General features: G+C 50.1%; 4 protein-coding genes across 8 annotated transcripts in view; 2 read left to right on the top strand and 2 right to left on the bottom strand.

The window, feature by feature from the left end:
- Nucleotides 1–1,149, top strand: part of trpc5a (transient receptor potential cation channel, subfamily C, member 5a) — a 22,016-nt gene extending 20,867 nt beyond the window's left edge. For both annotated transcript variants that reach the window (XM_084691356.1, XM_084691355.1), the window contains exon 17: nucleotides 1–1,149. This exon is cut by the window's left edge and continues 252 nt beyond it. In XM_084691356.1, the coding sequence (XP_084547482.1) occupies nucleotides 1–681 (681 nt within the window). In that variant the 3' untranslated portion in view covers nucleotides 682–1,149.
- A 3,697-nt stretch (nucleotides 1,150–4,846) lies between these two features.
- cnpy3 (canopy FGF signaling regulator 3) lies at nucleotides 4,847–10,174 on the top strand. The gene is made up of 6 exons (XM_084691103.1): nucleotides 4,847–5,117; nucleotides 7,308–7,434; nucleotides 8,509–8,605; nucleotides 8,795–8,917; nucleotides 9,013–9,130; nucleotides 9,289–10,174. Exons 1-6 carry the CDS (start codon nucleotides 5,009–5,011, stop codon nucleotides 9,600–9,602), a joined length of 888 nt encoding a protein of 295 aa, XP_084547229.1. The 5' UTR covers nucleotides 4,847–5,008; the 3' UTR covers nucleotides 9,603–10,174.
- Nucleotides 10,175–15,414: 5,240 nt separating this feature from the next.
- Nucleotides 15,415–19,849, bottom strand: LOC146221647 (tripartite motif-containing protein 16-like). Its single transcript, XM_084691049.1, has 6 exons — nucleotides 19,152–19,849; nucleotides 18,274–18,369; nucleotides 17,864–18,097; nucleotides 17,404–17,563; nucleotides 16,458–16,517; nucleotides 15,415–16,316 (listed from the first exon to the last, which is right to left on the bottom strand). Exons 1-6 carry the CDS (start codon nucleotides 19,749–19,751, stop codon nucleotides 15,790–15,792), a joined length of 1,677 nt encoding a protein of 558 aa, XP_084547175.1. The 5' UTR covers nucleotides 19,752–19,849; the 3' UTR covers nucleotides 15,415–15,789.
- Nucleotides 19,850–20,685: 836 nt separating this feature from the next.
- Nucleotides 20,686–27,500, bottom strand: part of sema4f (sema domain, immunoglobulin domain (Ig), transmembrane domain (TM) and short cytoplasmic domain, (semaphorin) 4F) — a 56,546-nt gene continuing 49,731 nt past the window's right edge. For all 4 annotated transcript variants that reach the window (XM_084691041.1, XM_084691042.1, XM_084691039.1 and 1 more), the window contains 9 exons: nucleotides 27,153–27,272; nucleotides 26,798–26,949; nucleotides 26,391–26,569; nucleotides 26,045–26,186; nucleotides 25,388–25,607; nucleotides 25,159–25,268; nucleotides 24,919–25,061; nucleotides 24,349–24,586; nucleotides 20,686–23,546 (listed from right to left, as the gene is read on the bottom strand). In XM_084691041.1, coding sequence (XP_084547167.1) covers nucleotides 22,866–23,546; nucleotides 24,349–24,586; nucleotides 24,919–25,061; nucleotides 25,159–25,268; nucleotides 25,388–25,607; nucleotides 26,045–26,186; nucleotides 26,391–26,569; nucleotides 26,798–26,949; nucleotides 27,153–27,272 — 1,985 coding nt within the window. In that variant the 3' untranslated portion in view covers nucleotides 20,686–22,865. The remainder of the gene's footprint in view (nucleotides 23,547–24,348; nucleotides 24,587–24,918; nucleotides 25,062–25,158; nucleotides 25,269–25,387; nucleotides 25,608–26,044; nucleotides 26,187–26,390; nucleotides 26,570–26,797; nucleotides 26,950–27,152; nucleotides 27,273–27,500) is intronic.

The raw sequence follows: 27,500 nt of genomic DNA, 5'->3' as shown, positions 1-27,500 counted from the left end.
AGAGAGAGGGAGGAGCTGGAGAGGAAGGAGGAGCCGAAGAGGAGGGAGGAGGAGGAGGAGCTGGAGGTGGAGGGATGGGAGGACGGAGGGGGGGGGGAGGAGGAGGAGGGCAAGCCAAAGAGTAACGGAGTAAAGACGCCAGTTCCTTCCTCCTCCTCCTCCGTCATCCCTTCCTCATCCTCCCTCTCCTCCTCTTTGGCTCGTACGAGGAGCCGTCTGCAGCGCCTCTCCGCCCCCCGCTCAAAGTCAGATTCTTTCAAACGCCTGGGCTTCCTGTTCTCACGCAAAACCCCGCCCCTTTCCCTCCCCCTCCGCCAATCCCCGCCCTCTTACACCATCTCCGACGGCTTGCTCCGCCCCCTCGGCGGACACGACATTGGCCTGGGTCAGGTGACCCGCAGCGAGACACACCTGAACCGCCTCGGCCGTAACCCCGCCCCTTCACCCCGGAGGGCCAATGGGAGGGACTCTCTGCTGACCATGCCCCTCCCCCCTCCTTGCCCCTGCCAATCGCTGCACTGTGCTTCCAACATGTCCGCCTCCAGCTCCCGCCTTCTGGACTCCAGCGAGGATGTGTTCGAGGGGGAGGGGGGCGGCGGCAGGGGAGGGGGGTGGGTGGGTCCTTGTGATGTCATAGACACTTGCGAGGTCCTCGAGGATTCCGTCACCACTCAACTTTGAACTCCCATTATGCTCTGGGGCACGGAGAGAGGATCTCTGGGGCGGGACGACTCCTACTGTTGACTCCTCCCCCCTCCGAGGGTTCTCCAGGAAGTGGGCGATCTGACGAATCATCGCCTCAGACACAGGAAGGACTGCTGGGAACCCCTCCATACCTTACTTCCTCTCTTAGGCCCCTCCTCTTCCTCCACCACTAGTAATAACATGACTGGTACTAGTTACAATAAAGGACTAGTTACAACTACATTAGTACCGGTGAGGGATTAGACAGGACTGGTAACACCGTGTTCATTCAGACATGCTTCCCTCCAGGTGACGTACCCGGGGGGATCTGAACCTGCGACCTCAGGAGCTGCAGTTGAACACTATACTCCTGATCCACTCTCCTAGTGGTGAAGGGCTGTGCATTATATAAACCTTGCTTCACGTTGCTACTGAACCAAGTCACAATGCTCTTCCTTACCACACACAGCAACAAGGAGAGGGGGAGGGGGAGGGAAGACGGGGGAGGAGGGAGGGAGGGAGGTGGAGGGACAAGAATATCTTTTGAGCAGAGGGAGAGACTGGTGTGTTTTCATCAGTGTGTTGATGACACGGGAGAGCCAATAGGAGTCTAGATCGTTCTTATAATCAGCAGTAGAGCTCATGCATGTTTAGTCTACCACACACACACGCACACAAATGTACATACACACAGAGACACACACACGCATGCATTAACTATCACATACACACAAAATATACACATGCACTAACACACTTGCATGGATATACACACACATATACAGTACACACACACACACACAGAGAGAGAGAGAGAGAGAGAGAGAGAGAGAGAGAGAGAGAGAGAGAGAGAGAGAGAGAGAGAGAGAGAGAGAGAGAGAGAGAGAGAGAGAGAGAGAGAGAGAGAGAGAGAGGTTGACTGGTGACAGTCAGTCCTAAATGTCTCATCTGGTAAACTGAAGTAAGGAGAGAGGACACCAGACAAAATGGCCAGGCAAGAGTGTGTGTGTGAGAGAGTGTGTTTGTGTGTGTGAGTGTGTGTGTGTGAGTGAGTGAAAGGTGAGTGAGTGAAAGGATTGTGAGACAGGAAGTGGAGGCCCCAGACTCCAGCATTATCCATCAGGCTGTCACCTTATCATCCAACGGTGAAACTGCTGCTTCAACCTGTCTCCTGTATTAACAGTGTGTGTGTGTGTGTGTGTGTGCACGTGTGTGTGTGTGTGTGTGCGCACGCGTGTGTCCTGGTTAAATGGTGAGCCCCTCTGTGATTGGACAGATGAGGGTGCAGTCTGGTGTTCCAACACCACCTGCTTGGTGACCATGTTGAAACACACACAGCCCTCTCCTTGTCTCTACCAGCTGGAGCAGTCTGTTGTCATCAACGTACAGTTCTGTCCAACACACACACACACACACACACAAACACACACACACACACACACACCACTTAATCCAATCTTCAGGTCTCCCTGTCACCTTATAAAGGGATTTTAAGCTTTAAATGTCCATGTTTTTTCCACTTAAATGAATGAATGTATTATTTTTATATGATAAGAGCACGTTGCATTACCAGCGTCTGGAAGGACTGGCAGGATGCGTTCCAATACTTCAGACAAGCTTCCTTCCTCCCCTCCTTCCTTGCCTCCTTCCTCGCCTCATCCCTAGCCTTTTATGCTACAGGGTTCCTTAGGAGGATCCTTGAGCTCATGGGATTCGCCGAAACAGGTACCCTCTGTTTTATATAAACCAATCAAACCCTGCAAGTAAAACCTCCTGTCCTTTCAAGTTCGCTTTGGAACGAGGCCTGTAGTGAAGTGTTGGAACGGGGCCTGTGTTTTGACCATGTGACCCAGGTTGTAATAATACTATGTCAGACCTTGGCCACATATCCGCTCTGTTTAGTGACCATGAACACTTTCATGAAGAACGCTTGAATAAAGGACTGAATGAAGGACAGAGAGAGAGAGGAGACTGTTGACTGAATGAAGGACAGAGAGAGAGAGGAGACTGGTGACTGAATGAAGGACAGAGAGAGAGAGGAGACTGGTGACTGAATGAAGGACAGAGAGAGAGGAGACTGTTGACTGAATGAAGGACAGAGAGAGAGGAGACTGGTGACTGAATGAAGGACAGAGAGAGAGAGAGGAGACTGGTGACTGAATGAAGGACAGAGAGAGACGAGACTGGTGACTGAATGAAGGACAGAGAGAGAGACGAGACTGGTGACTGAATGAAGGACAGAGAGAGAGACGAGACTGGTGACTGAATGAAGGACAGAGAGAGATAGACTGGTGACTGAGAGTCTGGGAGAGAAGCAGGGAACGCTCTCAAACCCAGACCAGCTGGACCCTCATCACTGGACCCTCATCACCCGCAAGATGCCCTCCTTACTGAGAGGGGGAGGGGGAGGGGACGAGAGGGGAGGGGAGGAGGGGCGAGGAAGGAGGGGAAGGGGAGAGGATGGGAGGGGCGAGGAAGGAGGGGAGAGGGGAGGGGTGAGGAAGGAGGGGAGAGGGGAGGGGAGGAGGGGCGAGGAACGAGGAGAGGGGAGAGGGGAGGGAGGTCAAAATATAGAGAGAGGAGAGGGATGGACGATAGAGAAAGAGAATGAAAGAGAGAAATAAATAGAGGTATAAAAAGAGATGGAGAGCTTCTTCCACCAACATCACAGCTCCCTGGTAGAGCTTTGTGTGGGCAGGCAGGTCAAATAAAAGAAAATCTGCTGCTCTCTCCTTCAACTCTTGTTCTCTTTTCTCTCTCCCTCGCTCTCCCTCGCTCTCCCTCTCTCTCTCTCCCTCGCTCTCCCTCTCTCTCTCTCCCTCGCTCTCCCTCTCTCTCTCTCCCTCGCTCTCCCTCTCTCTCTCTCCCTCGCTCTCCCTCTCTCTCTCTCCCTCGCTCTCCCTCTCTCTCTCTCCAGTACACAGTGTCAAGCTGTTATAGAGAATGGAGATAGTTCTTTTACTGCCAGCATAGAGGTATCTGTAACACTGCAACTATTATTCAACAATACTGAGAAACTACACACACATACAGATACACACACATACAGATAGACATACATACACACAGATACAATCACAGAGATACACAATTGCATATAGATACGCTCACACACAAACACTCACTAATCAATACATCCTAATGCACACAAACACACACGATAATGCACAAACCCTAATACACACAAACACATTACACACACACACACACACACACCTCCAGTCCTCCCAGTGGGGCTGTTTGTGGTTCTGGTTCTTCTCTAAATCGCTCTCCTGGAATAGAAACAGCCTGTAGCTATGTTTACACCTCTCCATCCATCTCTCTCTCTCTCTCTCTCTCTCTCTCTGTCAATATCTCCCCCTTTATAATGCTCTCTCTCACACACACACACACACACACAGTCGCTTCGTTATCCTCGTATGACACACAAACACGCACTCCGTGTTGGTGATGACTTGGTCCGTTAGACACAGTCCAATTAGACAAGTTACCTCTGACGGTGACGTCAGTTTCACACAGTTAAATAGGAGAACGGAGGGACCGTGCGGTGACAACCTCGAAGATGATGAGAAATCGACTGAAGCGGAGTTCATGGAGACGGTTGGACGGAAAATTGTACCATTAATTTCAAAATACGGTATAATGGCGTGGATATGCACCACATACTGAACACAGTCAACTACACTGCATGGTTCGCGTTATTCACACGTAATTTTCATCTGATTAGTTTATAATAGACGTAGGCCTACGCAATAGATCGCAATGCATCGGAACTGAACTTAGGAACGTATGATAATCTACTTCCCTCTAGTGGTTGGATCAAGCTACTGCTACCGCAGAAACGCAGAAGTATTTTACAGGGCAACGAGCTGATGCAGAATCTGTTTCGCGCCGGTAACGGAAGAACGTCAGCGTGACACATTGTCAAAGCGCAGATCCAAGATCTGTTAGCTGTCATGTATCTGTGAACGAGCCTCCGCTCTGTATTGGTCAAACCGGTGACACTTCTCTACGTCTGATTGGTCCGCACCGCCACGTCTGAAAATCACCTCGTTTAGTAAGCCCGGGTCATCTTGGCGGGTGGAGTTTTTTTAAGTCTACCTTCAATAAGGCCTGTGGAATCAGGAAACACCGCTCACCGCTCACACGCTGGTACACAAAACGGGCTGTTCAATGGTTGGCGGCGTCTACTTTATGCGGAAGTCAAACACTCAGGAATTGTAAACCGCTGAATACGATGGCGTCTCTAACAGACATGAATCTGTAGCATCGCTGTTATTAAGTGACACCTGAACGGTTTTAGCGTCAAGCGAGGCTCATCAATATGATTTTCTTTGCGAGTGCGACGTTGTTGTTGTTACTGAAGGCGAGGGTTGAGGCGGTACAGAAGATAGGTGACGATGAATGGGTCAATCTACCCAACAAATGTGAAGGTAGGTAGTGTGTACGCCGTCTACGTATTTCCAAGCAAGTACTTAATGAAAGATTTAGAGTGAAATATCTGAAGACGTCGTGTTTTCTCACGGCAATGTGGATCTGACATCGGGGTTGAACGGGATCGGTCAAATAGGAAACCAATACCGTTGTGTGTCATCTGATGCAGCTAGATGGAGAAGGGGGAGAGAAAGGGGGAGTGAGAGAGACGAGGAGGAGAGGGGGATGATAAGGAGGAGAGGGGGATGATAAGGAGGAGAGGGGGATGATAAGGAGGAGAGGGGGATGATAAGGAGGAGAGGGGGATGATAAGGGACGAGGAGGAGAGAGGGGATTAGAGATGGGGGAGGGAGAGGGAAGGAGAGAGAGTTGCCCACTGAAACTGTTGATCTTATAAGTTCCTCATCTCTCCACCTGCTAACAAAATACAACTTCCTCTTTTCGAGACACAAATAAATCTAACACCCTTCCCCCCTCCATCTGTGTCTCCTTCACCCCATCTCCCCTTTCCTGTTACATGATCTCCTTCTCCCCCCTCCATCTCACTGTCATCCGCCCATTCACCTCTCTCCCTCTCTTCTCCCTCTCCTCCCTCTCCTCCCTCTCCTCCCTCTCCTCCCTCTCCTCCCTCTCCTCCTCCTACCTCTTCACCCTGCTTCTCTCTCTCCCCCACCCCTCCTCCTACCTCTTCACCCTGCTTCTCTCTCTCCCCCACCCCTCCTCCTACCTCTTCACCCTGCTTCTCTCTCTCCCCCACCCCTCCTCCTACCTCTTCACCCTGCTTCTCTCTCTCCCCCACCCCTCCCTCTCCTCCCTCTCCTCCTCCTACCTCTTCACCCTGCTTCTCTCTCTCCCCCACCCCTCCTCCTACCTCTTCACCCTGCTTCTCTCTCTCCCCCACCCCTCCTCCTACCTCTTCACCCTGCTTCTCTCTCTCCCCCACCCCTCCCTCTCCTCCCTCTCCTCCTCCTACCTCTTCACCCTGCTTCTCTCTCTCCCCCACCCCTCCCTCTCCTCCCTCTCCTCCTCCTACCTCTTCACCCTGCTTCTCTCTCTCCCCCACCCCTCCTCCTACCTCTTCACCCTGCTTCTCTCTCCTCCCTCTCCTCCTCCTACCTCTTCACCCTGCTTCTCTCTCCCCCACCCCTCCTCCTACCTCTTCACCCTGCTTCTCTCTCTCCCCCACCCCTCCTCCTACCTCTTCACCCTGCTTCTCTCTCCCCCACCCCTCCTCCTACCTCTTCACCCTGCTTCTCTCTCTCCCCCACCCCTCCTCCTACCTCTTCACCCTGCTTCTCTCTCTCCTCCCTCTCCTCCCTCTCCTCCCTCTCCTCCCTCTCCTCCTCCTACCTCTTCACCCTGCTTCTCTCTCTCCCCCACCCCTCCTCCTACCTCTTCACCCTGCTTCTCTCTCTCCCCCACCCCTCCTCCTACCTCTTCACCCTGCTTCTCTCTCCCCCACCCCTCCTCCTACCTCTTCACCCTGCTTCTCTCTCTCCCCCACCCCTCCTCCTACCTCTTCACCCTGCTTCTCTCTCTCCTCCCTCTCCTCCCTCTCCTCCCTCTCCTCCTCCTACCTCTTCACCCTGCTTCTCTCTCTCCCCCACCCCTCCTCCTACCTCTTCACCCTGCTTCTCTCTCTCCTCCCTCTCCTCCCTCTCCTCCCTCTCCTCCCTCTCCTCCTCCTACCTCTTCACCCTGCTTCTCTCTCTCCCCCACCCCTCCTCCTACCTCTTCACCCTGCTTCTCTCTCCCCCACCCCTCCTCCTACCTCTTCACCCTGCTTCTCTCTCCCCCACCCCTCCTCCTACCTCTTCACCCTGCTTCTCTCTCTCCCCCACCCCTCCTCCTACCTCTTCACCCTGCTTCTCTCTCTCCCCCACCCCTCCTCCTACCTCTTCACCCTGCTTCTCTCTCCCCCACCCCTCCTCCTACCTCTTCACCCTGCTTCTCTCTCTCCCCCACCCCTCCTCCTACCTCTTCACCCTGCTTCTCTCTCTCCTCCCTCTCCTCCCTCTCCTCCCTCTCCTCCTCCTACCTCTTCACCCTGCTTCTCTCTCTCCCCCACCCCTCCTCCTACCTCTTCACCCTGCTTCTCTCTCCCCCACCCCTCCCTCTCCTCCTCCTCCCTCTTCACCCTGCTTCTCTCTCTCCTCCCTCTCCTCCCTCTCCTCCCTCTCCCCCCCCAGTGTGTAAGTTTGTCAGTATAGAGATGAAGTCGGCGTTTGATGAGACAGGGAAGACCAAGGAGGTCATCGAGAGGAACTACCGTTTCCTTGACTCCAAGGGGGCTCCGCCAATCAAATATGTGAAGTCGTAAGTGTTTGTGTGTGTGTCCTCTTCAGATTCTCCCTGGATTGAAAGAGAAAGAAATTGAGAAAGTAGAGATGAAGGGATGGATAGAGAGAGAGAGAGAGAGAGAGAAGGAGAGATTAAGTGATAGAGGCAGATGCAGTAATAGAGAGAGAAGGAGAGAGAGATTAAGTGATAGAGAGATGGAGTGATAGAGATGGAGTGATAGAGAGGCAGATGTAGAAATAGAGAGAGAGAGAGAGAGAGAGAGATGGAGTGATAGAGATGGAGTGATAGAGAGGCAGATGTAGAGAGAGAGAGAGAGAGAGAGAGAGAGAGAGAGAGAGAGAGAGAGAGAGAGAGAGAGAGAGAGAGAGAGAGAGAGAGAGAGAGAGAGATGGAGTGATAGAGATGGAGTGATAGAGAGGCAGATGTAGAGAGAGAGAGAGAGAGAGAGAGAGAGAGAGAGAGAGAGAGAGAGAGAGAGAGAGAGAGAGAGAGAGAGAGAGAGAGAGAGAGAGAGAGAGCAGATTCAGAGGCCTGTGACCTGGTTTCGTTTTAGATACTGTGGGTGTGTGTGGTCTCGTGTGTTCACCAAGAACACCTTCTTGTCCCTATCCCTAACCTATGACCCTCCTCTCTCTCACTGCTGTCTCTCACCCCCTCCTCTCTCCTCTCTCTCCCTGCTGTCTCTCACCTCCTCCTCTCTCCTCTCTCTCCCTGCTGTCTCTCACCCCCTCCTCTCTCCTCTCTCTCCCTGCTGTCTCACCCCCTCCTCTCTCCTCTCTCTCCCTGCTGTATCTCACCCCCTCCTCTCTCCTCCCTCTCCCTGCTGTCTCTCGCCCCCTCCTCTCTCCTCCCTCTCCCTGCTGTCTCTCGCCCCCTCCTCTCTCCTCCCTCTCCCTGCTGTCTCTCACCCCCTCCTCTCTCCTCCCTCTCCCTGCTGTCTCTCGCCCCCTCCTCTCTCCTCTCTCCTCCCTCTCCCTGCTGTCTCTCGCCCCCTCCTCTCTCCTCCCTCTCCCTGCTGTCTCTCACCCCCTCCTCTCTCCTCTGTCCTCCTTCTCCCTGCTGTCTCTCGACCCCCTCCTCTCTCCTCAGGGACATCCGCTTCATCGAGGTGGTGGAGAATGTGTGTCAGAGGTTGACAGAGTACAGTCTGCACAAGGAGAGGCAGGGAAGCAACCGCTTTGCCAAGGTCAGTGTGTGTGAGTGTGAGTGTGTGTGTCTGTGTGTCTGTGTGTGTGTGCTAGATACCACCAGAAGGGGGAGCCAAGAAAAATGCTAAGCATGACTAAAGTCCCTCCCTCCCTCCCTCCCTCCCTCCCTCCTCCTCCCTCCTCCTCCCTCCTCCTCCCTCCCTCCCTCCTCCTCCCCCTCCCCCCAGGGCATGTCAGAGACCTTCTCCACCCTGCACGGGCTGGTCCATAAGGGGGTGAAGGTGGTGATGGACATCCCCTACGAGCTCTGGAACGAGACCTCCGCAGAGGTGGCCGACCTCAAGAAACAGGTACTTCCTGCTTCCTGTTGTCTATACTTCCTGCTTCCTGTTGCATATACTTCCTGCTTGCGGCTTCCTGCTAAGCGTGTGTGTGTGTGTTGCAGTGTGACGTCATGGTGGAGCAGTATGAGGATGTGTTGGAGGACTGGTACAAGGGAAGCCAGGAGGAAGACCTCACCACCTACCTGTGTGAGAAACATGCCCTGAAGGGACAGGACCAAGGTAACACACACACAACGTAAACACACGCAACATAAATACACACAGACTGACTCACACATACAAACACATGCAAATAATGACTGTCCCTCCTCTCCCTATCTGCTCTCCTTCTTCTACTCCTCCTCCTCTTCTCTCTCCCTTCTCCTCCCTCGCTCCAGCCTGTCTGAAGGAGGAGTGGAACGGAAAGAAGGGAGATCCGGCGGCCATCGCGGAGGACAAGAAGAAGAAGAAGAAGAAGAAGGGGTTGAAGAAAGCGAAGGAGGGCGGAGGAGGAGAGGGGGGAGACGCCAGCGTGGAGGTAGAGAAGTCGCTGAAGAAGAAGAAAGATAAGAAGGTGAAGAAGAGGAAGAGGAGCAAGGCTGCGGGGGTGCCGGAGGAGAGGGGGAAGGAGAGGGTGGAGGGGGGGGGGGCGTCGTCGGACGAGGACATCCAGGGGAAGGCGTCCCTGTCTGGGGGAAAGACTGAGCTGTGAGCCCCTGGAGGACAGGAGACTGCTCTCTTCTCCTCCTCTCCTCCCCTCATCCCTCTCTCCTCTTCCTCCTCCTCTCTCTCCCCTCCTCTGTTTTCCTGACATGGTACTGAAACATCTCTGCTTTTATATGTGAAGGGTGAATGCAATTTGTATGTGTGTGCATTTTTTTAATATACATTTGTAAATTCAAGTTCATGATCAAATTGGCCCCATGTTGTTTTATAAACCTCCCCAACCTATTGTATTACATCCCCTGCCCCGCCCTGTTCTGTTGCCCCCTACCTGTTCAGCCTCCCCCCTGACTACTGTACTCACGTGTGTGTGTGTGTGTGGGGGGGAGATGTTTTCTGAATATTTTCTGTTTTGAACCCGAACCCTTTATCATTTGCCGTGAACTCTGATTAGTTTCTTGTAAAAAGAAAAAAAGAGAAGCTTTGTCCGTAGAAGCTGCTATTTGTACTCTGGTGTGTGTGTGTGTGTGTGTGTGTGTGTGTGTGTGTCTGAATTGTGAAAAAACAAGCTGGCTGTATTGTGTTCAACCTCTTTCAGTAAAGGTGATTAAAAACAAACAAGTATCCGTATCTGTGTTGCTCAAACAGGAGGAGGTGTGTGTGTGTGTGTGTGTGTACCTGTGTGGTGTGTGATCACGTATGTGTTTCAACATCACATTGATGTGTGTTGTTGAACAGTTCTTTGTAATGGGGTCTTTGGGACTGCACCTAATGCTGGTCATGCGTGCTGCAATGAGGGTTTGGGGGTCAACTTGAGCATGTTTCCATATGTCCACCTCATGCAGAAAGTGATCATCCTTGGTTGGTCAGAGTTAAAGTCCTCAGCTTCCTTTTCCTTCTCATTGAACATGAATAGCAGAGACTCATGATAATCCTTAAAATCATTTAAAGCGAGGTGAAACACTTCCACACTTCCATTTACTCTTTCAACATTTCCTCCTATCAAAACAGGCTTATTTCATTCATTCTGCGGGTCTTTTTGAATAAAATATAAAGAATTTAAATGCTCACTTGCATTTTCTAGAGGTATTTTTTCAGATATTTCATCTACTTTAATTCCCAACAATTATTTAAAAAAAATGTATATTTCAATCACAAAGAATGTTCAACATAGTTTGTAATTAATTGTACCATTTAGCAACTGGTGGCTCTGGTTCATTGGATTATCCTTAATATCCTAAATTGCGAGCTCCGTTTTTGTTCAATTTGAATCAGTAGACCGCTCACCGGTACAGTGTTTTTACAGTCGCTAGGACACATTTCTCAATACTTAAATCACTTTCAAAACTCGTCACACAGTTCTCCTAACCAACTTTCAGCTCAGCACAGTAGTTAATTTCACATTCAAAATGCACTAAAACTACCAAATCACTTCATACATGTTTCAAATCAACTCGTTCTTCAATAACACTAGCAAAGGTTGACAGCCAACAAACATACTTTGTCATCCACAAAACAATGACCTAAAAATCATTAACAACAGGCAGCATTATACAATGTTTCTTCATACACCTAGGAAAGAATCTTCTGGCATGCCTGATCCATCCCTGGCAATGTCCAGGCATCCAGCATTCATTGCGTCCAGGAGGGACATTTGATCATGTGGATGGTGGTCATACAGTAAACCTTCCACCTCCATGAGGAAAATAATGATTCTATGGGGTTGAGGAATGGAGAGTAAGGTGGGAAGAAAAGTGACACCATTCTGGGATGGGCTGCGAACCGCTCGGTGACTGCACAGGAGTGGTGACATGCCACATTGTCCCATACAAATGTTTGAAATGGTTGATTTCTTCGCTCTGCATCCCTTTCCTCACCAAGCACAACTGTAGAAATGTAGCAAATTTCTGTCTTATTCAGTTTTGTATTATGTTATTGTTTTGAACTGAAGTTAAAACAGTATGTAAGCATGTGCAAATTGGCCTGTTGGTACATAAAGTTTTGGCAGTTGTTGTGTCGAAGTGAGAAAAGAATGAATGAAATTTGAAAGATGTGGTCATTTAATGTATTTTGTGCCAAAGCAATGATAAATGATCAACAGTGTAGCCCACATGTACTTCTGTTGTGCTCGCTGTGTGAAAACGTAACTGAAGTATTGAGAAATGTGTCCTACCGACTGTAAAAAAAACTGAAGTTATTTTTATATAATACACATCAGATCAGGTGTTTTCCAAGTCAAGTATGCCCTAAGCCTTTTAATGTTCACAGTATTATGTTATAAATTGCGTTTCTTTGTTTATATTAATTGCGCATTTGCGCATCCACATTTAGAATAAAAAGATGGAATGTCAGCTCATTCTGAATTCCCAGTGGTTACTCACGACTGGCAGATCTAGGAGTTTAATCCCTCCAAGCGAGCTCTCCCTGCTGTCCCGATGCTACGGAAAGTGAAACGGAATATCCAATATGTATCTGTCGACCTTTACTTTCTGATGTTAATCCATGAGGAAGTTTTTGACTTTGTTGTCGTGACTTCTTTAGTGGTATTATAGCCACTGCACTTCCCAAGGAAGAAACGGGTTTCGAACGCACACAGTTCGAATTGAAGATTTCCAATACACTGGCTTCTTGCCATAAACATTCTCCAATATCCAGTAATAATGTGTAACAAATTATATTTATTGTTAATTCAACTATACAAAACAAAATATCCACACGTCGTCCATGTGAGACTACAAATGTGCGGCTCCATCTGTGGTCAACAACTTTACCGTCGCCCCAAGGACCCCGTCCTTAAAAGTCAAATTACCTACATTTAAATCACCTGTGTACCCTCTACCGCGCCATTAATTAACCAGAGGGGGGGGGGGGGCTGTAATCAAATAATCAAATAATGTAAGGTAAAACATTACGCATCATAAAATAAGAATGTGATATTCATAGATTAATAATAGAATCAACATAACTAAGTGTCTCTAACAAGGCATATGTGCCTTTTGTCATGATCGTTTAACCCCAAAATTAAAATACAGTGACTATACGGGCCTTCAGAGAATACATGTGGTTTAACATGGAGCTTTAAATCATCCTCTCTCCATAGTACCTCGTTCCTCCTTATTAACGCAGCAAGTCAAATTGTATAGTGCTCATTGATATGTTTATCGTGTAAAAAGCAGACTTGCTTTAACACTTCTAAGACTGCATGTCTGGGACTAACACCATTCAACCATCAACACTGATGGTGACAATAAAAACTGAACGATAGAGGCTTTAGTGAAAACTGAATTTTAATTCTCCCACAGATTAACACAGATTAACACAGCCAGTTTAACACAAAGATACATTTGTATACAGATACAGAATTTACTTTGTTTATTCTTTCCAAATACACACTGTTGAAGCTACAATCACCTATTACTGTATGACACAAGAGACAAGCGTATTAAGAAGAAATATAACATTTGCGACGCAAATGTTTTAACATTCAGAAAGTCAAACGACAAAAGGTTAAGTTATTTTTGTTATTAAATGATGCACTTCTATCATGCAAGTCACTCCACAAATGCTGCTACAAACCCCTACGATATCACTGATCCACACATCTTACAAAAGCAAAGATTATAAAAGTTTAAATTCCAAAGGTTCACACAGCAACATTTAAATATGTTACACTCCTCTTTCAGGTTGTTTGAGAGCTGACAAGGAGTTCAACATTCTACAGAAACCAATGTGTGACCTCCTCCCCCCTCACCTGGTCACATGTGACCTCCTCCCCCCCTCACCTGGTCACATGTGACCTCCTCCCCCCTCACCTGCTCACATGTGACCTCCTCCCCCCTCACCTGGTCACATGTGACCTCCTCCCCTCCTCACCTGGTCCCATGTGACCTCCTCCCCTCCTCACCTGGTCACATGTGACCTCCTCCCCCCGTCACCTGGTCACATGTGCCCTCCTCCCCTCCTCACCTGGTCACATGTGCCCTCCTCCCCTCCTCACCTGGTCACATGTGACCTCCTCCCCCCCTCACCTGGTCACATGTGACCTCCTCCCCTCCTCACCTGGTCACATGTGACCTCCTCCCCTCCTCACCTGGTCACATGTGACCTCCTCCCCTCCTCACCTGGTCACATGTGACCTCCTCCCCTCCTCACCTGGTCACATGTGACCTCCTCTCCATCTTTACTGGGCTTCTTTCGAATGAACTGTTTGTTCTGGAAATGTTCCAGTAGTTGAACTGTGAAATGATGATGTACAAGTGATCTAACTAGTTGCTCCAGCTTGGAAAGAAACGTTACACCTGGTCTGATTGTGTTGCCAGTACGGATTTCCTTCAGATAAAGAATTAAATAAGTATATCGTAAAAAACGCATAACTTATATTGAATTTCATCATGTCCCTATAATGTTGGTTTGTAAAGATGAACAAATACAAATGTACTGAACAAGACAGGGTTTTCACACAGTTACTGTAAGTCTGTTTCACTGAAATCCTGTGAGTTGATGGAGGAGGAGGAAAAGGCACCTTTTAATGATCGAGACACACCCACAAACCTCCTCTCTGTTTCTGTAACACAGAGAGACACCCACAAACCTCCACTCTCTGTTTATGTAGCACAGAGACCCACAAACCTCCTCTCTCTGTTTGTGTAGAAGACAGACACACCCACAAACCTCTCTCTTTTTAGGGGGCACTCAAAAACACCATCTGACAATCAGACTCGTATCAGGGCTGTTCTCTACTTGAACCAACTACTTTTTTAATGCAATTAAATATGTGAAATGTTTTATTTTAATGGCGTTTCACTTTGATAGTTTGTGTCTCACTTGTTTTGTTGAGATTAGATTGTAGTTTGACATTTGACTCATTAGCATATCTCAACATACCTCTAAATTGGGTGAATTGTGATCCTCTTTACTGCAGGTTGTTACTGGACGATCGATGGGTCCAAGAGGGAGGGTTAGATGGGGGAGGTGAACTGGAACAGTCCATTTTATAGGGTTCCAAACCCCTCCTCTCTACCCTCTCTTATCTCCCCCCTCCTCTCTCCCCTCCCTCCTCTCTTTCCTCCCTCCCCTCTCCCCCCTCCTCTCTCCCCTCCCCCCTCTCTTTCCTCCCTCCTCTCTCCCCTCCCTCCTCTCTCTCCTCCCTCCTCTCTCTCCTCCCTCCCTCCCCTCTCCTCTCCCCCCCTCCTCTCTCCCCTCCCTCCTCTCTCCCCTCCCTCCTCTTTCTCCCCCCTCCTCTCTCCCCTCCCTCCTCTCTTTCCTCCCTCCCCTCTCCCCCCTCCTCTCTCCCCTTCCTCCTCTCTCTCCTCCGTCCCCTCTCCCCCTCCTCTCTCCACTCCCTCCTCTCTCTCCTCCCTCCTCTCTCCCCCCTCCTCTCTCCCCCAAACTTGCACTTGATTTCTCTCAAGTCACATGATTACAGAGAGAGTACTAGCATGCTTCATGTGAGCTGTGTCTCCCTCTTGTGGTCACAGAGTAGTACTGCACTGGCAGCATCCTTAAAGCTGGGCACACATGACGCACCTCCTGTGGTGAATGATGAACCCAAGCTACTACAACCAACATGCTACACTGGAAATAAAGGTTTATTATCCGCGCTATATGAAAAAGGGGAAATGATGTGCAGTGGTTAAGGAGACTAAACCATCAGTTTCAAAGAGACTAAAGACTGTCCTCTAGTGGCAAAAGTGCAACATTGCATTGAGAGAGATGAGAGGTGAAGAGAGAGGGATGAATAGAGAGAGAGAAAGAAAGGTAGAGATGGAGAGAAAGAGATGGATACAGAGAGAGAGACTAAAGACTATAGATGTGTTAGAAGCACAAATCCGTCTTGTACAGTGTAAATAATGAGAGATGTCTTTCAGCTTCACATATCTTTATTCAGCTGTTCAGGTCCATTATAACCAGCAGTAGGAGTTCAAAGTAGCAGAGAGACAACTATGAACTGATCACTTAAACAACAGCAGTTATAAACACTTCCATGTCAATAGTGGGTACCACATGACCCAAACATTATAACACATCGTTTGTTAAAACTCTATTTACTGAGTAGCAGGACAGGAAGTAGACAGTGATTTCTATTGTCCAGTAGAGCCAAGACTAAATGATCATATACAATCATCAAGGTGAAAGAGCAGGAATTAAACAACAAAAGATCAATGTTTATAAACCAACTAAAACAATGACAGGGTTCTGTATGATGGTATGAAGGTATCACTCCTCTACAAGACCCTCTACCACAGCTTCAGAATCTCTGCACTGGCATTATTGTAATGACAAAACCCAGGGTAGAGTGTCTGGGTGAAGGTGGTCTGGACTCTGTGGAGGAGGGTCACTGTGTCAGAGACGACACTGTAGAAGGACAGAGTACCTGCCTTGTGATCCAGGTACACTCCTACTCTGGAGGACCGAGGGCCTGATACTGCAGTACTAACTCTGTTATGTCTGAACCTGTAACCACCACTAGAGCAGCGTAACCTCCAGGACTTGTTATTGTTACCAAAGTAAGAAGAGTTATTGTCTGTTCTGCTGATGTCTTTATATGAGACTGCTATGTGAACATAGTTTCCTCTCCTCTCCACCTCCCAGTAACAGCGTCCAGACAGAGCCTCTCTACACAGCACCTGATAGTACTCGGTGAACCTCTCTGGATGGTCAGGATATGGCTGCTGCTGCTCTAGACGTGTCACCTTCCTGTTCTCCTCAGACAGAGAGATGTGTTTATATGCTGTGTTTTGGTCCAGTGTGAGCTGACAGGAATCTGGGAGCAGAGCAGAGACCAGATCAGAGTTAATAACACGTCCATTCATGTGTCCCCATGTTAAAGCTGCTGTTGTTCTGGATCAGATTCATCATTCAACACGTGTCAGTGGAGAGAGACCTGGACACTTCAGAGACTCACATGATAAGAGGTGTGCTCTGGTCTTGGGCTCTGGAGGCAGGAACACATCCACTGTGGAGACTGGAGACACACACACACACACATTTATATATACACACACACACTTTCAGGGGCGGTTTTAGGCACGGGCACCATTAAGAGTGGGGCAGCATGTTCCGCATTTATGCGTTTGGTGGCTTAAAAAAGTAGTGCGTTTGCGGTATCAAACAACCATTGTCACTTGTTTCGGGCGGCTGGGCGGCGGGGGGGCACTGCACACACAGACACATATTTATATACACACACATGCATTTATATATACACAAACACCTATGTTTATATACACACAGACATATTTACACACACACCAATGGCCCCACACACAACAAGCACACACATTTATATACACACACACACACAGATATACACACACACACAAACACATACATACAACCCCCGACCCACACCAACACACAAACACACACACACACACACACACACATACATACAACCCCCGACCCACACCAACACACAAACACCCACACACACACACAAACACCCACATACAAACACACAGACAGACAACAAGCACAGACGGTTCCTGACCTCTTCTAGGCTGACCAACAGGCCCACTCAGTACAGATCAGATTAAGCAGATTCATGGCATCTCTAGTAAGATCATGGTCAGCCCAGGTCAGCCTGTTTACGTTAAGTATTTGGGGGTCCTCCTTTCTGCTGATAGGCTTAGCACCAGTAATCAGTATAAAAGGCCTACATCTTTAATGTCTCCGACATACACACTGAAAAACACACAAACACTCACAGACAGTACAACAAACACGTACACTACCTTACCAGGTTGATCCAAACATGTGCTTATGTGACAGGTGTCTGTCCTATCACATGATGTTTGTCCATGAGGCTTAATGTGCTGTTCCTCCAGACCTGCTGTGTTTAACCAGCTCACCTGTGGTGGAGATCTTGGACCACTCTCTCTGGATCAGCTCCTCTAGTTTGTCTCTCAGCTCAGAGACCTCCTCAGTCACATGTTTGAAAAACTGAAGAGGAGGAACAGAGATGCTGGGGACATCTGAAGATGCACTGGTACTGGAGAGAGACTGGTACTTCTGGAGACAGGGAGGGAGGGGGGGGAGGGGAGAGAGCGTGTTGGAGAGAGCATGTGGGAGAGAGAGGGGGAGAGAGAGGGGGAGAGAGAGGGGGGAGATAAAGAAAGAGGGAGGGAAAAGGGACATATGTTGAGACAGACAGGAAATTACACACAAACATAGACAAACACGACCATGCACAAAATGACACAAAGTAACACACACACACACACACTTTTCACAGGTTGAGCAGAGATCCTACATAGATGATCAGACAGTGAGCGTAGCTTCAGATCTGAGCTGCCAGGGTAGTCTAGTTACCTGGAGGAAGTGGATGTTGTCCTCTGTGTGTGAGAGCTTCTCCAGCTCAGCGTCTCTCCTCCTCAGCTCAGCTATCTCCTGCTCCAGTCTCTCCAGCAGTCCTTCAGCCTGACTCACTGCTGCCCCCTGCTGGGCTCTGATCAGATCCTTCACCTCAGAGCGCCTTCTCTCAATGGAGCGGATCAGCTCAGTGAAGATCCTCTCACTGTCCTCCGCTGCTGCCTGGCCAGAGAGCTGGAGAGAGAGAGGGGGGGGGGGAGAGAAGAGAGAGAAAGAGAGGGAAAGAGAGACAGCAATCAATCCAGATGTCCCTCCAGTGACAGCAGTCTTCCTGAATGTCGAGAGTCCACCTGTCCTATCCAGGTATCTCCCAGTAGCACAGCTCCAGTAGTGGAGATCCTGATGCTGACCTTGAAAGACTCCACAGCCTGTTGGAGCTCCTTCAGCTCCTTCTCTCTCTGCTGGACTCTCTGCTGGACTTCCTGCTGACTCAGGACCAGCTTGTCCTGGAGAACAACACACATGACCACAACACAGTAGGAGTTACAGTACAGGACTCGGGTGGAGAGGACCTCTGTCAGAACACACTGAACACCAACACTGAACACAGCTGCTAAACATGTCCAGTACAGCCATTAGCTACATAGCTGAATGTGGTCTGTCTCGTTCTTGTTTATCACAAGAGAATGTAGCTTTGTGTGAGGGGCGGAGAGATTTCTGAGCAGTTTTGGTACAGAGGCAGAATACTAATGTTAGCTTGCTAGCTTAGCTAACTTAACACTTGGAGCTAGCTTACCTTTATACTGCCTTTCTAATCACGATAAACGTTTGACTGGCTCCAGTCGCCTCAGTAAGTGTTGTGTTGTAGTATTTACACGCTGTTGTGTTTTCTACCGGACGCAGTTTAGCCCATAAACGTTTTGTGGTTTAGCGTTAACGCTAAGTAACGAAAGTTTGTCCGACTTCTCCCAGACAGACATCTTCACCCGTCTCCACTTTCAGTCTGGAGTGAAGGGGGGCGGGGGGGTGACAGCCTTTCAAAGCTCCACGTCAGAAATGGGTCTATTATTGGTGGCAGTTTTACTGTAAAACTTTTTATATAAAACTTTTATATGAAATCCTAATAATATTAATAACTTGGACAATGATGCACATGTAATTCAGTGATATTCCCGCAGTCGTGGTCTTAAAATATTGTAGCGGCCCGGAGTTTCCGAGTTCGAGCAAAGACCGACTAAATATGCGGTTGATTCTGAGTCTGAGATTACTATAACAGTTCTGGATTTACCTGTTTCTCCTTCCTCTCAGTTTTGGCTGACACCGTGTCATGGCCTCTATGTTCTTCCATGGTACACAGCATGCAGACACACTGCTGGTCTGTCCGACAGAAGACCAACAGCGGCAAATCATGACTAGAGCAGATCATCTCCTGCAGTCCAGACGTGGCTTCCACCAGCTTGTGATTCTTCATCTTAGGAATCTGGTAGTGGGGCTGGAGGTGAGTCTGGCAGTAGGACAACAAACACATCAGACAGGACTTGAGGGCTCTCTGCTTCCTGGGCCCAGTGCAGAGGTCACAGGTCACCTCTCCTGGCCCAGCTGGACTGGTCAGCTCAGAGGGGGCGGCCTGGGCTCCTCCTGTCTCCTTCAGCTTCTCCACCACCTCAGCCAGCATGTTGTTCGTCTTCAGAGCAGGCCTCAGAGTGAAGCTCTGTCTGCACTGGGGGCAGCTGTAGACTCCCTTCTGCTCATCCTGGTCCCAGTAGCCCTCGATACAGCTGCTACAGTAGCTGTGACCACAGGCGAGGGTGACAGGATCCTTTAAGAGGTCAAGACAGATGGAACAGCAGAACTGGTCCTGGTCCAGAACAACTCCCTGCTGGGCCATGCTGGAGTGGTAGTGACGGTCGCTCTCTCTCACACACAAACACAGGTGGAGAGAGACAGAGGGAGCGAGAGAAAGAGAGACAAGTTTCGTTTCTTCAGAATAAAAACTGTTGTGGGAGGAGGGAGTGATTTCCTGGTTCTGTCAGAGGGTGGAGTTTAGCTGGGAGTGGAGAGAGAGAAGGAGAGAGAGTAAGAGATAGGTAAAGTATTAGAGGATAAGGAGAGAGTGAGAGAAAGTATTAGAGGATGAGGAGAGAGACATTTATTCTCCTAAGACAGAGAGAGGACTGAGTGTGTTTGGGTTCAGTGTGAGCTGACTGAGAGCAGAGGAGACAGGCTGGTTAGAAGCAGGAAGTGTCTTCCTCTTTCTCTCTCTGTTTTTCTATGTCTCTCCACCCCCAGCTAAACTCCACCCCCTCTCACACAGATACACTTGATCTCTCTGTGTCTCTCTCATCTCTAGTAAAAGTTTAAAGTCCAAAACAGGAGCAACACTGTATTCTGTCTGTTTATCATCATGTCTAAATGTCTGATACTACTCGCTCTCTCATAATTTTAAAACTGTTTGTAAAGTGGCTGTTGGTGAATCAAGAGTTGAGTTCAACTCAGGAAATCATGTGTAGCTGGTTACAGATAATTCCTGTATGTTCAGTACAGTAGATCAGGTGTGTTCAGTACAGTAGGTCAGGTATGTTCAGTACAGTAGTAGGTCAGGTGTGTTCAGTACAGCAGGTCAGGTGTGTTCAGTACAGTAGTAGGTCAGGTGTGTTCAGTACAGTAGGTCAGGTGTGTTCAGTACAGCAGGTCAGGTGTGTTCAGTACAGCAGGTCAGGTGTGTTCAGTACAGCAGGTCAGGTGTGTTCAGTACAGCAGGTCAGGGTTCCTGTGATCGTGGTTAGCTAGTCAGACGTCCCAACACACAGATTTACTCCACAGGAGGTAGGTAGCTTTTTATTTACAGAAAGCACACACACACACAGTCAAACAAAAGCTCCATTCATTTTAGGTATAAAAACAAACAAATGTTCAGGTTTGTCCTCTTCATCATCATGGTCTTCATCAACATAAATTATAAAAAATAAAATCTCAGGATCCAATTTATTATCTGCACTGTACACCGTTGCCTTAGTTACGGTATTTTCAGCGAGTGGTCTCAAAAGTTACAAAGTCACAATGTGAGTTATTATCACAGGATTTGACTGAGTTTACATTAAATAGAGCGAGAGAGAGAAAGAGAGAGAGGAGGGAGAGATGATAGAGAGGCAGATGGAGACACAGTGGAGCAAAGAAGAAGAAAAAGTAGAATCCACCTGCTTGCGTACCTTGTCGTCTACAGAGAAGCTACGTTCCAAACCAGCCGCCAATCATGAGCGTTACCATGACGTCCCTCTGTGATTCAGAGAGAGCAGACATGAATGGACAAAGTGTTGCACGTCGCCCCTAGTGGTGGGTGGAGCACACTGCATCATAAGTGTCACATGAGAAGCACATGACCCAGGTCAGGTCCTACCAGGGTGGAGGTGAGATCTGGGTGTGACTGTACACCTGGACCCTTGGTGGACGGCAGGAAAGACATGGAAACATGACAGGGTTCAGAGAAACAGAGACAGCTCATGTTTCCAGGTTCTGACATGTAGAGACACCCAGTAACAGTGGACCACCATCCTCCTCCTGCAGCAGAACACATGGAGGGGAAATCCATCTTTCTTTCTGTCTCTTTTTTCTCTTTTTCTTCAGTTCCTCTGGACTGCCCCCTCCTGCTCTCTTCCCTTCCTCTTCTCCCCCCCCCCTCTCTTCCACCCTCCTCTCCTCCACCCTCCTCCTCTCCTCCCCCCTCCTCCTCTTTGGTGTCCAGGCCAGCCCAAGGTCAGATCCTCGCTCTGTTCTACGTGCTCCTCACAGCAGCACCAAACCGCGTGGCTGTCAGCGTGGTTACGTGACTGCCATGGCGACTACAGGTCACAAGGTGCTCCGAAGTCACCCCATTGGGCGGCAGTGCTTGTCACTCCAAGCTGGGAACCAATGGGTGCGTCTCTCTGTGTTAAGGACAGCCACTTCCTCACATATCAGGAATGCTGAACACAGATTTACTTTTCTAAAACATTCAAGCATTTCATTCACGTGTTTGACTCACGTGTTTGACTCACGTGTTTGACTCACGTGTTTGACTCACGTGTTTGACTCACGTGTTTGACTCACGTGTTTGACTCACGTGTTGGGCTGTGTTTGCTGTGGCAGTGAAGCTGTGATGTGACAACAGTAAGATTCTCCCCGCCCCTCACAAATGTTCATAAGTCACTGTTACATCTTGACAGGAAGTTAGTCGGCATAAACTACAATGTCATTCCTGTCAGTTTTCTAAATTACAGTTGGTTGTTTTTAAAAGTTAAAACACACAGTCCAATGTCCCATCTGGGTGAACAAGCTTCTTGTTGGCTCAGAGAACCAGACAGCTGCTTAAACACTCTACTGATGACAGAGTGGCAGTTGGTCAGAATTTCAGGAGTTCAACTTCCTGTTTCCTCCTCTTGACTTCCTTTTGGACCTCAGAGACAGCCCAACTCATGGTCACTGTAGTCTTTTTCAGAGCTCAGTTGTAGATTTGTAGTTCATCGGGCCTCGCCTGGAGCTCCAGAGATAGAGGCTAGCGTTGGTCTAAGACCTGCCCAGGATGGGTGCAGTTCGTCTGGGCAAAACTTGTCTCAAGAGCCCCTCTCTCTTTTGAATCCATGGAGCTTTGATGGAGGTTGTATGTATGAAAGAGATGGATGGATGGATAGAGACAGAGAGAGACAGAGAGAGAGAGAGAGACAGACAAAGAGAGAGAGAGAGACAAAGAGAGAGATTATGGCTTTTCTTTATCTACAGTCGTACGTGTGGACAGTGTCTCAGAGTACAGGGTTCTCTCTCCTCTCATCCCTCTCTCACACGTTAAGGGAACACGCGTGTGCAGAGAAGGGAGCTCACGCACAGGCGTGTGCCTGTTCACACGTATGAACAGTCGTGTTAACGTGTCTCTGAACACGTGTGTAGCCTGTTTCTCTCATGCCTCTTTTGTTGTCGTGACGACATCCTCCTAAGTGTCATTACGTGTGTCATGCGTGTGTCATGCGTGTCATATAGAACTCTCCTCACACGTAGCGAGAGGAGCCGGTGACTTGAACAACCCCGCTAGCTCCTCCTCCAATCCCCTCGTCATATCGCCCAGCCCCTCCCCCAGCCCCTCCCCCAGGCCCTCATCCTCCTCCTCCCCCCCTCCCCCCTCTGGCCTCTCTCCTCCTCCTCCCTCTCTCCTGTCCTCCTCCTCTTCCCCCAGTTTGAGTCCTCCCGAAGCGTTCCAGTTGGCGTTGCCGTAACCGCCGTTGCCCAGGTTGCTGCCACCGTTGTCGTGGTGATGGAGGAGGAGGTTACCCCCGTAGCTGCCGTGGTGACCGCCGTTGCCGTGGCCGCCGCCCCCGACGGCGCCGTTCCGTTTCTCCGTTAAGGGGAAGCCCTCGGACAGCAGGCTGGCGCTGCTGGGGGACTGGGGCGTGGCCGACGAGCCCAGCAGGTCCCGCCCCTTCTCCGAGGAGAGGGAGGCGTCGCCGTGGTGACCGTCGCCGCGTCGGCGGCGCGACAGGAAGTAGAGCAGGAAGCAGCCGCTGAGCACGCCCACGCTGAAGCACAGGATGTACAGAGCCAGCAGGTGGCGCCCTGCAGACAGAGCCCTGGCTCCGCCCACACTGGGATCCTCCAGGCTCAGGTGATAGGCTGCTCTGGGACAGGGGGAGGAGCCTCTGCCGTCTGGTCCCGCCTCCTGGAGAGGGAGGGGAAGAAAGAGTGAGAGGAGTCAGGGTAGAGAGAAAGAGAGGAGAAAGAGGAGAGGGGGAGGAGAGGGAGAGAGAAAGAGAGAGAGACAGAGAGAGAGAGAGTGTCATAGAAAATTCCATCATCACTGTGTAGATTTGAACATAGTCAAAATGGCAGTGAAAGACATGCAGATGTAGCCTACAGGTCGTTCGAGAGAGGAGTCCCGAACAACCCTAAAACCCTTCCTTATATAAACTTAGTACAAATGGTTCTTCTGAGGGTCAATCCATCAATATAGCGGTCTCTGTGATTGGCCAGCACTACTCAGTGACAGTTTGACATACCAAGTGTCCCACAGCTCTAGAGCAGTAGATAATAAAGCCACAGGATTTGGCCAGCCAAATGGTCAACTGTGCTTTGTGTGACCATCTTCAAACAATACTTTTAATTAACACAAACAATGAAACAGGACACAGTCCTTCTATAGCCAAAGTTCAGAGCAACTGCCTCTATAGCCCCTTACATTGACCAGAGGACAGAAGGCCATAAGAGATGCTTCACCCATCCCCCAGGGCAAGCTGCCCACAGAGCCATCAGCACCTCACATTCCTTTGAACTCAACTTAATCATCTTCCCTTCCTGTCTCTTACCAACGAATATAGAAGCTTATAGATTTCATACACATACATCTATGCATATGACCCACATTTCTACCACAAGAGAAAGAGAGAGAGAAGAAAAGAGTGAGGGAGAGAGAGAGAGGAGCTGGAGGAGAGAGAGAGAGAGCGTGGGCGTGGTCAGTGACCCACCTGGCAGATGCAGGTGTAGGTCCCCAAGCTCTCTGCAGTCACGGTAACCTCCAGGTGGGCGTGGTGTGGGCGGGCGTGGCGGTGGGAGGGGTGTGTCCAGGAGCAGGGGCGGGGCTCCACCTGGACGCAGGGCAGCAGGAGGCGGAGCCCCAGGGAGACTCGCAGCTCCCTCAGGGGGGGGGAGCAGACCCCCTGGACCCCCCCACACTCACCTGAACCCTGCTCCTCACCTGCAGCTCTGAGGGGCACAGGGTGGGGGGGGGGGAGGGTGAGTGTATGACTGTGTGTGTATGAGTGTGTGTGACTGTTTGTGTGTTCCCCACCCAGAGAGGCTGGAGGTACAGTGTGTGTGAGTGTGTTCCTCACCTGGAGGTACAGTGTGTGTGAGTGTGTTCCTCACCTGGAGGTACAGTGTGTGTGAGTGTGTTCCTCACCTGGAGGTACAGTGTGTGTGTGTGTGTTCCTCACCTGGAGGTACAGTGTGTGTGAGTGTGTTCCTCACCTGGAGGTACAGTGTGTGTGAGTGTGTTCCTCACCTGGAGGTACAGTGTGTGTGAGTGTGTTCCTCACCTGGAGGTACAGGCCATCTCCTTGCTCCTCCACACACACCCCAGGGAGTGGGCGCGGGCACACACCTCACAGCTGGGGTACAGCCTGCAGCCCTCTGCCCCCACGCGTGCCAGGGAGAGAGGGCTGCCCACCAGCACGTCCCCCTGGGGGAGATACGGAGAGGGGTAACAACACAGATATACACTTGAATAGTTATGTAGAGAGAGAGGGAGAGAGAGAGAGACAGAGAGAAGATGCTACCTTGTGTAGCAGCATGTTGTTGACAGGTTCCTGAGCTGAGAACAGTGGGATCTCCTGCAGCAGAGTGGTGTTCTGTCCCACCACTGATACCCTGTGGAGCTCTCCTCGATCTGACACACACACACACACACACACACACACACAAGCAGGAGAAACATTTAGTATTTCCTTTTCTCTTTTTCTTTTAATCCCTCCCTCCCTCCCTCCCTCACCCCTCCCTCCTCCTCACCGGTCCCCAGATGGAGCACTGCTGCGTTGCTCCCGTCTCCCTGGGCGACGGTCGGCCTGGTGACGGCCAGCTTGGTGTATGTAATTCCCCTCCGGACCAGCAGGGGCGCTGCCACCACGCTGTTCTCCATCAGGGGGTGGTCCCTCACGAAGGTCAGGACCTTGTCTGGAAGCTTCAGGGACGACTCGAAACCCTCAGCCCTCAGAGCAGCATTCAGACACTGGGGGAGGAGGGGAGGGAGAGGAGAGGGGGGGAGGAGAGGGGGGAGGAGAGGAGGGGGGAGGAGGGGGAGGATAGGAGGGGGGGGGAGGAGAGGAGAGGGGAGGAGGGGCCAGACAGACAAAACTTTTTTGTCAAAAATATTTTTTCAACTAAAACGTTGTTTTCACATACAACACGGCACAGAAAAGTAACAGTTTTTTCAAAACGTAAAAAAAGGAGTAAAAGTTAAAAAAGTCAAGTACAGACATCAGAAAATCCCAGAACAGTAAGTTCTAGTTCAAAGTTAGTTAGTTGTACTAGGTTACTTCCCATCTCTGGTGATATGTACTAATCTGGTCTGGGTGTGCTAGTTACCTGTCCTGGTCTGGGTGTACTAGTTACCTGTCCTGGTCTAGGTGTACTAGTTACCTATCCTGGTCTAGGTGTACTAGTTACCTGTCCTGGTCTGGGCGCTGGGACTGGTTCTGGATTGATCCAGTTCTCGCAGGTCTTCCTCAGCTCTTTGAAAGGTCCGTCCATCACCTTGGTGATGTCAGAGAGGCTGAACACACACACTGCAGACAGGTCCTCTGGCTCCCTGCACACACACACACACACACACACACACACACACACACACACACACACACACACAGAGGGTGAGGGAGTGAGAACAAAAAGTTCATGTTTTGTACATAATAACGTTAATAAATGTGCGTTAATAAAGATGCCAATTCATGTTGTGTGTGTGTGTGTGTGTGTGCATGTGTGCATGTATCTATGTGTGTGTGTGTGTGCTGACCACTGCGAGGTGAACAGGCCGTAGAAGTGTGTGGAGGCTGGGTCTCCAGGGGTGTGCTGACTGGTGAACACGTCGGTCAGCAGGGTGTAGCGCCGGCCCCCCCGCTCCTCACACACCAGCTGGGCCTTCAGGAAGGTGGTCCACCTGCGTTGGAGGGTCTTCATGCCCCCGACATCAGACTGGGGGGGAAGGGGGCATGAACATTACAGCCAAGGAGACACACAGGAGAGAAACACAGACACAAATAAGACTGAATAAGACAGATAGAGATACAGGGAGAGAGAGACAGAGAGAGAGACAGTGAGAGACAGAGAGAGAGAGACAGAGACAGACAGAGACAGTGAGAGACAGACAGAGACAGTGAGAGACAGAGAGAAAGAGAGAGGGACGAGTTCTGAGTGTCTGACCTTGCAGACGCGAGCCACGCGGGGCACCTTGACCTTGGTGTAGAGGTCGTACTCCTTGGCCACCTCCGTGAAGAAGAAGAAGATCTTGTCATCGTCTCCTGACGGGTCTGACTCCGCCTCCTGGATGTAGGCGGAGCTTACAAACTCTGGATCTGGGGTGGGGGGGGGTGAGGGGGGAGATTATTATTAAAAGACCAGCAGATTTATGATATCTGGTTTGGTGTGCGTGTGTGAGAGAGTGAATGTGTGTGTGTGAGAGAGTGTGTGAGTGTGTGTGAGTGTGTGAGTGTGAGTGTGTGTGTGTGAGAGAGTGTGTGAGTGTGTGTGAGTGTGTGTGTGTGTGTGTGAGAGTCACCGCTGAGCCAGTTGATGGAGCGCTCCGTACGGATGCGTTCCTGCTCCGGGCCGGTTGCCCGGGAGATGTCAAACAACGTTCCAAGGAAGTTACTGGTGGCTGCTGTATACAGGACACCATCTGGAGGAGGAGAGAGGGGGGGAGCAGGGGGAGGGAGGAGGAGGGGGAGGGAGGAGGGGGAAGGGAGGAGGGGGGAGGGAGGGAGGAGGAGGGGGAGGAGGAGGGAGGAGGGGGAGAGAGGGAGGGGGAGGAGGGTGAGGGAGGAGGGGGGAGGTAGGAGGGTGAGGGAGGAGGGGGGAGGGAGGAGGGGGGGAGGGAGGAGGGGGGAGGGGGAGGGAGGGAGGGGAG

Source organism: Hypomesus nipponensis, chromosome 25 (assembly GCF_054491055.1).
Source record: "Hypomesus nipponensis isolate SF chromosome 25, ASM5449105v1, whole genome shotgun sequence".
Lineage (NCBI taxonomy): Eukaryota > Metazoa > Chordata > Actinopteri > Osmeriformes > Osmeridae > Hypomesus > Hypomesus nipponensis.
Note: the sequence above shows the minus strand (reverse complement) of the source record. Positions and strands in the feature narration are given on the sequence as shown.

What these genes read in the sequence shown, in the direction of transcription:
- cnpy3 (XM_084691103.1), top strand. Translation starts at nt 5,009, where the DNA reads ATGATTTTCTTTGCGAGTGCGACGTTGTTGTTGTTACTGAAGGCGAGG. An exon ending in GAAGCAACCGCTTTGCCAAG is followed by an intron (nt 8,606 to 8,794) that starts GTCAGTGTGTGT and finishes CCCTCCCCCCAG; the next exon opens with GGCATGTCAGAGACCTTCTC. An exon ending in TGGCCGACCTCAAGAAACAG is followed by an intron (nt 8,918 to 9,012) that starts GTACTTCCTGCT and finishes TGTGTGTTGCAG; the next exon opens with TGTGACGTCATGGTGGAGCA.
- LOC146221647 (XM_084691049.1), bottom strand. Translation starts at nt 19,751, where the DNA reads ATGGCCCAGCAGGGAGTTGTTCTGGACCAGGACCAGTTCTGCTGTTCC. An exon ending in CTGAGAGGAAGGAGAAACAG is followed by an intron (nt 18,370 to 19,151) that starts GTAAATCCAGAA and finishes GTTGTTCTCCAG; the next exon opens with GACAAGCTGGTCCTGAGTCA. An exon ending in GTCCAAGATCTCCACCACAG is followed by an intron (nt 16,518 to 17,403) that starts GTGAGCTGGTTA and finishes GTGTGTCTCCAG; the next exon opens with TCTCCACAGTGGATGTGTTC.